This window comes from Lipophrys pholis, assembly GCF_963383615.2.
Source record: "Lipophrys pholis genome assembly, chromosome: 1".
Lineage (NCBI taxonomy): Eukaryota > Metazoa > Chordata > Actinopteri > Blenniiformes > Blenniidae > Lipophrys > Lipophrys pholis.
This window is the reverse complement of record NC_137635.1, coordinates 6,124,466-6,133,018: the sequence shown is the minus strand read 5'-3', so window position 1 is coordinate 6,133,018 and position 8,553 is coordinate 6,124,466. Positions and strand designations below refer to the sequence as shown.

General features: G+C 45.0%; 1 protein-coding gene across 2 annotated transcripts; it reads right to left on the bottom strand.

The window, feature by feature from the left end:
• Nucleotides 1–55: 55 nt before the first annotated feature.
• On the bottom strand, nucleotides 56–6,676 carry bhlha15 (basic helix-loop-helix family, member a15). Of its 2 annotated transcripts, none has more exons than XM_080463342.1 (2): nucleotides 1,895–2,132; nucleotides 56–1,570 (listed from the first exon to the last, which is right to left on the bottom strand). In XM_080463342.1, the coding sequence occupies exon 2, from the start codon at nucleotides 1,519–1,521 to the stop codon at nucleotides 922–924; it is 600 nt and encodes a 199-aa protein (XP_080319468.1). In that variant the 5' UTR covers nucleotides 1,522–1,570; nucleotides 1,895–2,132; the 3' UTR covers nucleotides 56–921. The 2 variants fall into 2 exon arrangements, with proteins under 2 accessions (XP_080319468.1, XP_080319469.1); XM_080463343.1 differs by lacking the exon at nucleotides 1,895–2,132 and adding an exon at nucleotides 6,566–6,676 and having other exon boundaries at nucleotides 236–1,570.
• Between the last annotated feature and the right edge of the window lie 1,877 nt (nucleotides 6,677–8,553).

Below are 8,553 nucleotides of genomic sequence, written 5' to 3'. Positions count from 1 at the left end.
ATGCGATTTCACTTGAAACGCTGTGTAAACGGGGAATCTTTTTTTTTTTTCTTTTCTAATGTGCAAATTTTAAGATTTCATTTAAGACCTAAAATATGTTTTTTTTGGGGTGTGGGGGGGGTTTTATGTCAATGTGTTAACCCAGTATTTGAACTATAGAGTCGATACGAAGTCGACCTGAACAGAATCATTGGGAAACTCTATAAAATAAAAGACAGAACACAGTTTTAAGAATGAATTTGCAGTTCCCTCATTAATTTTTGACTGAAAATGTCATCTTTATTCTCCAAATCTAAAACGTTTTTCTCCCCGACACACGTTGATGGTGACTGAATATGCGGAGACATGTGAATATCAAGTGTACATAGTGTCTGTGATTAATGAGCATCGCTCTGTAACCGTTAACGTCGTAGACTCCGCGTGTTCAAGACCGGAAATACAAAGTCTTGTCAATAAATAAATGTCCTCAGAGGATTCTCTTCTCATTGTGTTTTCTCTCTGAACCCTCCGGCCTCAAGACAAAAACCCAAAAGGGCAAATAAAAAGGCGCTAAACGTTGTCGTCTTTGCCTCTCGGCTTCGGGTGCACGCGGGAGAAAAGTAAACGGTGGATCTTCATCATGAGCAAACAGCGAGTCTCGCCTCAACGTTTCAGTGTTCAGACCGGCTGCTTGACTCCTTTGTCATCTTCCCCGAAGGCGACAGTTACGACCAGGGGCGAGTTTCTCAACAGAAAAAGACGAGATCAACAAGATAACACAAAGGGGAACGAAGTCCGCTGTCTTTTCCTCCACGCTCGCCATCTCGCTTTCACCTCGTCGTCCATTCGATGGTCCTTCAGTCGCTCCACGCGGAGGTTTGTCATCAGAGTCTTGGATTCTTGTTTGGGTGTTTTTTTTGTCTGTCTCTCTCAGTCTTACCGTCAGCTGTGCTGGGCGAAGCCCCGCATGTGGTTGAGGTACTGGGTCAGCCCCTCCTCGCCATCCTCCTCCAGGTGCTGCTGGTAGCACTGGAGCAGCTTGGCGGCGCTGGCCTCCGGCGGGACGCCGGCGCCGGCGGGCAGGCAGGCCCCCGACATGTCCAGGATGATGGTCGTCAGAGCCTTGATGTAGTTCTTGGCCAGCGTCAGCGTCTCGATTTTGGACAGCTTCTTGTCCGTGTTGACGTGCGGGATGGCCTCCCGTAGCGCCTGGAAGGCGTTGTTTAGTTTGTGCATGCGCTGGCGCTCCCGCTCGTTGCTCTCCAGCCGCCGGACGCTGCGCTCTTTGGTGCCGGAGCCGTGCTGCTGTCGCCGCCGCCGCCGCTGCCGGCCTCCTCCTCCTCCTCCCGCCGCCACCGCTCCCTGCCGCTTCCCACCGCCGCTCCTCAGAGAGCCCCGCCAGGAGCCGCCGATCCGGACCGAGGCCTCCGAGCCCTCCTGCTCGCTGGAGCCCGGCTCCGCCTCCGTGTCTGGCTCGGGTTCCGGCTCCGGGTCGGACCAGGTCCTCCTGGACGGTCTCACTGCCTTTCCTTTGGACTTCATCGCAGCGCCTCTCTGTCACCCGTCGCTCTCAGGGCTTCTCCAATCCTGCCTGGAAGAGGAAACTTGGACATTTTAACATCCGAGCCAACGGTTCCATCCAGTCCAAACAGGTTCTGCATCCTGGTGCATCTAATCAGCCTGGTGCAGGTCGGAGGGCTAATCTGCCCCAGATAACACCCATCCCAAGGTTACCAAACACAGAAAGAGCAACTGGCTCAAGGCAACTTAAAATGGTTCAACTTTCACTTTATGTTCAAATATATTTCAATTGTGAATTTTAAAAGAAACTTGTTTAGCATGCATTCAAAATGAGAAGAGCCCATCTCCTCTTCAGAACGAGATGAAGACGTGGAGGAAACACGAGACTTCTTACCGTCAAAAACTTAACTTTCCCGATTTGTTCCTGCTCAGAGAAGAAGAAGCTCCGGCGTGCGGGAGCTCATGACGGTCACTCAGCCGCGGGTCGACACCGAGCAGCGGACACACACACTCTCTCTCTCTCTCTCTCTCTCTCTCTCTCGCTCTCTCTCTCTCTCTCGCTCTCTCTCTCTCACACACGCACACACACACACACACACACACACACACAGAGGAGTGTGACATGTGTGAGCGCTACCTGAAGCTGACTGATGTACACGTCGCGCTCCTCAGCCAATCAGAGCGCGAGGCTGCAGCCTCCTGCAGCAGCGCGAGGCGACGCTGCGCGTGAGTCTTTATTCAAGGCTCATTTTGGACGCGCGAACTCAGGAAAACACTTTTCCGGGGGTAAAAAAAAAAAAAAAAAAAAATCCTGATATTATTTGCACTTCTCTTTAAAAGTGTGTAACATAAACAAATAGGTGAGAAAATGTCAATTTAGTTGTCAGTAAAGTTCTGCTTTATTTATTTTCATTTTTTATTATTATTATTATTATCGTGTGTGTCTTTTGAAGACTGTATACCATGTCTGTAACCAGTTTAATCACCTCCAATTTAGGATGTTTTCGGAAATGTTTTTATATCTTTAGAACATTATAGTTTGTTAATGTAAAAAAACAATAAAGATATGTAAAAAAAAATTAAAGAAGCGAAAGAAAACCATATATTGCTAAAAGTATTTGCTCAGCCATCCAAATCATTGAATTCAGGTGTTCCAATCACAGCCACTTCCACAGGTGTATAAATTCAAGCACTTAGGCATGCAGACTATTTCTACAAACATTAGTGAAAGAACGTGTCGCTCTCAGGAGCTCGGTGAATTCCAGGATAGTACAGTGACAGGATAGGATGCCACATGTGCATTAATAAATTTCCTCACCCCTAAATATTCCACTATCAACTGTTAGTCATACAATAACAAACTGGAAGTGATTGGGAGCAACAGCAACACAGCCACAAAAAAAAAAAATTATTCTAAGTTAAAGACATCCTCCAGTTCTCAAATATGGCCACTTGCTCAATGAAGGGTTAACTGTTTAAGTTGGTGTACAAGTTATTTTTCTTCTTCTCACTTTTGTTGCCTTTGGCTGCTCCTTTCTCTCTGTGAAGAGCACATGACATTTCATTTTCTGCTGTGGCTTCCTGTTCAATTCGGTCTAGTTTTATTTCCTCGGCGGCCTGCTGCACAGCGGAAAGCTGTCGAATGAAGAGAATAACAGCTTCAGAGGAATTTCTATGGGGCAAGCACAATGAAGTGGATCAAGGAAATCAGAAATGATATAATTTGGACTGTTCCAAAATGCTTTAGGCTGTGGTGTGTGCATGATAAAATTAACACTGTTGAAATGTAACAGCATTTGAAAGATTTCAACAGAAGTAGAGGGAATTACGGTTTCTTTTAGTAAGTTAGACCCCGTTTGAATCGCTGTATTAAAGTCATTATAATACCTATTTAATTGTGGAATGTTACCCTTTTTCACGAGTGTTACCAGAAGACTTCTTTGTGTGAGAAAAGCCATGAAATAGGTGGAGAATTTCATGATGTCATTTTTCAAAGCCACATTAGGCGCATGGCTCAGAATCAAACCCTCCTGAACAGTTTGCCGTACCCTTCAGCTGAAGCAGTGGCTGGGAGCCATAAAGCCAGTCAGGCTGGACAGTTAACATAATTTCCATTGGGGCTTATCGCCTCCCACCACTTCATTTGAATACAGTCCCTCCGGGCTACACCCGGCTGGATGGAAACAGGTCTAAACCACCATGCAATATTTACTTCTTACCAGAAAATAAACTGTCTGTAAACATGCTGCTCGGCAGCATCTCTTTGTGTAATGAAAGAGTATTCACACCCCCTCCTCACACAGACAGTAATCCCACTTCATCCGTTTGACCTGGCGTTAACTTAGGGTTACTACCTTCTCCAGCTGCGGTAGATAGTCCATTCATTAGATTAAATAATATCTTGTTTCGTAAAAGAAAGTGGTGACTGGAAACAGACCCACTCTGTCCTACATGAGGGTTGTTTTACAATATTTAAAAGCAAAAACAGCTAATAGTTATCAACAAATTTATTAATTTTCCAGTTTGATACTTGCACTTGACTATCTAACTTATTTTTGAAAGGGAATCTTTAATATACATTTTGAGTATGTCAGTAGAAGTTGCTAGATGAAAGACATTGCCCCATTACAGCTTCAGTTCTACTTCCTGTTTTCACCTTTTCGGTGTTTATTTAATGATAATCGGCTGCACAGCAGTGCCTCACAGCACCAACATCCAAGGTTTCAGTTTGAGCTTGAGGGCCTTGTGTTGCTGCACACTTCTGAACTCTCCCGAGTCTACAGGTTTCAAAATATAAAGCAAGAGCAAGTCAAACTTTACCTTTCTTATGTCCTTTAGTCTTTTTTTTCACAATTCTGCCATGTATTATTCTTCATATAGTTGTTTCAATCCATTTAATGTACATTGAAATTGGCTCAAGCAGCCTCAAGATGAACGACATGATATAAAAGATGTATTGAGGTTTTAAAAATAGCACATTGTAGAAAAAGAGCACTTTGTTTAAGTTTTCTCAAAACATTTAACTCAAAACAGTTTGAAATCTTTTTACTTTGTGACGCCATTAAAACCCAGTTTACACGACGTTTCAGTTTCGTTTTTTGTTCCAGAAAAAAGTTTCACCTTCTGAAAACCACGTCCGTATACATAGCAACGGCAGAAACACTGAAACAAGTGTAGTTGTCATGTTGGGCCACTAGTGGCTGCTGTTGTTTGTTTTTGTGGCACATGCACTAAGAGAGCAACACACTCTAAACATCAAGACTGCGGGAACGCAGACATTCTAGTGGACAGACGACCCAGTTGGATTCTTATTACGGCGACTGTCAAAATAAAACTACCAAAGGTGCACATGCACAGCAGCAGCGTTTTTCCTCCATCTATGTAGACTGAGCCCGAGTGTTTCCAGAAAGTTGTGTTGTTTTTCCCCCCTGTTTACACAAAGACACATTCGGAGCGTTGTCAAAAAGTTCCACCTCGCGAGCCGTTCTCAAAATCTTTCGTCTTCAGAGACTCCGAGCAAAGTCGTCGTGTAAACGGATCCGCAAAACCGCAACGGAATGGGTGGGTGGGGCCTAATTAAAATGATTTTTTTTCTTTTCTTAAGTTTCTCTACAGATCATTTATCTTATCTTGGTTAGTATAATGCTATTTTGTTTTCACAGTTTTTTTCTATTATTATTATTATTATTTCTATTACTGTTATCACTATGAACAATTTGACCTAATGTCATTATATTACTATTCCTGGCCTTTTGTTTTTGTATTCTCCCTTTTTCTTACCTATTTTCTGTACTTTATGAAAATAATCTAATCTTGTTTTAATGTATTTTATGTTTCTATGTTATGGATTTATCTAAGGGAAACAATAAAAAAAATTTCATGTGAAAAACAAAACAACTAACAAAAATACAACATTAAGTGGAATGTGGCCGCAGCACAACAGCTCTGAAATGTAATCGTGTGCAGGTGTGACGCTCCCAGCAAATGCCTCCATGTCCAGTGTGGGATGTCCTTGACCGTGTGTGTGTGTGTGTGTGTGTGTGTGTGTGTGTGTGTGTGTGTGTGTGTGTGTGTGTGTGTGTGTGTGTGTGTGTGTGTGTGTGTGTGTGTGTGTGTGTGTGTGTGTGTGTGTGTGTGTGTTTTTGTTTGTTTTGCAGGAACATAAAAGCTTATTTACTCTGTCACATTGTGGGGCTGCCCACATTTCAGTGTGTTTCAGAAAGGTCAACGTGTCGTCTGGTGAAGTGAAGGAAACAAATACTACTGAGTGAGTGTGAACACATGAACGAGCTCTCCTCCAGGTTTCCTGTCCTCCTCAGGTACATTCAATCTAATCAACCAAACCTCGGGTGGAAACATTATCTTTTGCTTTGAGTTTGCTCAGTCCCCCCCCCCCCCCCCCCCTCGAAGGCTCACACTGTTTATTTTGTCACAGCTGCAGATAGATTCTGAGCTGAATACACTCCGGTAATGAAGCAGGCAAACAGGCCCTCCGAAAAGCGTGGACAAAACCACCGTTTTTAAAAAAATAAATAAGAGAAGGCGGCGTTCATTCGGGCTGCGTACGTCGGTGGTGCTTCTCTTTCAGCTTTTCCCAGCTGAGGTCCAAGGACACACAACCTGGCATGGAAGACGGCGTCCAGAGTCTCGCCGCTGGAAAGACGCCAGTGGCATTGTGCAACCGAAAACATGTCATCCTGGCAACCTGGCTCTGGAGCCTGAACTCACTATCGCACAGTGATGTCATGAACGGCAGGCGCTTTCAGCCCATCTCGAGAAGCGGGGAGGCAGGGGGGTGGGGGTGGGGGGGGGGGGTGATCCATTAAAATCCCTGAGTCATCATAAACAGGCCACGAGCCGGTGAGATGAGTTAGTGGTGATAAAGGACGAGATCTGAGCGATTAGTGGGTTTTTCCATTAGAGCCCAAGGCCGGCCGTCTGTGAGGAAAACAAGTGTGGATGTCACATTAGGCCATGGCGACAGTGAACGCAGGGGTCGAGACGAGGAAGTCATAATAAATTTAGCAAAAAAACTAAATGATGTGTGTCCATGTGTGTCACTCACCCCTTTCTATCTCACAGCTCAAGGTCTGCCTCGGTGACATAGGTGAGGAACAGGCAGCGTTGGGATGGAGGGCAGCGTTCAGGTGGCGGCGCCGGCAGGGGAAGGCTGCGGCGCCGAGCGGGTCTGGCACACTGCAGGTGGCGGCTCTTCTCCAAAGCTGAGAAGTCATCCTCCCACTCCAGGCCTGCGGGCAAAAACCGACACACCATCAACCAGCGGCGGCCTCCAGCGTCTTGAGACGAGCAGGACTTCAAACGTTCCTGTCTGCTAATATTTGGAGTGTCGAATGTGGAGGTTTTCTTTAAACACTGAAGTGAAGACTGTCACTGTTTATCTACTTAGTTTATTGTCACTTAAACAAGTACAACCTGCACCTGTAAGGATGAAAACTGAAAATATCGTGTCTATAAAGTCTATTTATTTCGGTGCACAGTTTGCATGTTCTCCCTGTGTGTGTATATATGTTCTTTTAGCGACTCCGGTTTTGTGTTTTCAAGGGTCAATAGGCGGCCTCTGGTTATGAATATGACTGAATGGGTGGATGTATATGTATATAGTGTATACAGTAGTGACTTAAAAAAAAAAAATATATATATATATATATAGGGTTACGGTTAGGGTTAGGGTTACGGTTAGGGTTAGGGTTAGGGTTAGGGTTACGGTTAGGGTTAGGGTTTTATATATAATAATTATTATTAACTTGATTATTAATGTTTTAATTATTTTGGTTATTAATAATTAACTCTTTATAATGAAAATAAGTGACATGCACTGGTTGAAGTGGATTTAATTTGAGGAATTTTGTACAAAACTGGATAATCTACCATCATCGGCTGCCTGATTTGTGTCATTGACTCCCAACTGGTTGAAGACTGAACACAAATTATCTCTTGGACTCACACTACTACTCGCTGCACGTTGGACCACGGTTGCACAAATTGCCAGTGAAAGTTCTCTGGAGTTTGCATGAGCGTAGTGCGATGCTCAAATGAGATTTGCATGATTTTCGAACCGTTACCAGATTTCTGGGGCATTTGCAATTGTCCTGCACAAACGTTTAGATGTGTTAGCCGTACACATAGAGGCAGAGTATTACAGGGGCAGAATATTAGTATAATTTCTCAGTGTTTTATTTTTTAATGAAAAGGATTCAAAGCCATTCTTACCATTGTCCTTCACTGTGAAACCTTGCAGGTTGCAGGATGGTTCAGACTGCAGCTCCAGAGTGGGACTTTCCTAAGAGTTAATACACAATATAGGGTTTTATGTGTTCGTCTAATTGTCTGAAGACCTAAAAGCACCAATTCCACATGTTTCATTAAGATTAAAAGAAGAGCAGAAGGGGATCAGTACCCGGTCAAACAGGTAGACCATGACGTCGTCGTCAAAGGACACGCTTTTCCTCAGTTTCACGCCGCTGCATGATCCTCCGGGACGACCGTAGTCCTGCGTGGACTTCAGTAGGCCTCTGTGGCTGCGTCCGTTCAGATTGTCTGGGATTCCTGCATCACTGTGGTCCTCCTCAGGGCTGGAGATCGGACCGGGGGTCCACTGGGCCGCGGCGTCTTTCAGCTCCACTGACATGCTTCCTCTGAAGGGACAGTCCGGTTGCAGTCTGGAGTAAACGTCACTGAATCGTTGCACCGGTGTCCAATCATCACAGTAGACGATGAACCTTTTACACGGATATTTAGCAGTTATGTCCTGCTGCATCGCCGTGTAGACGTCTGGCAGACGCAGTGTGAATTCTGTCCAGGTGACGAAAGGATCTGGAGGAACACATGTTGGCGGTTGGAAAAGCTCCTTTGGAAGACGACAGGATGAAGCCAGACGTGGTCTGCAGTTAAGCTTCCTCAGTGACTCAACGGCATCGCTTCCTCCTCGGTCCAGAGCTGGAATACCCGCCACTGGACGTCTGTCCTCGCCGGCCGGAATCATCCACCAATCCAGCTCGTCCCCCCTGTGCGAACAATCCACAGTCACTGACT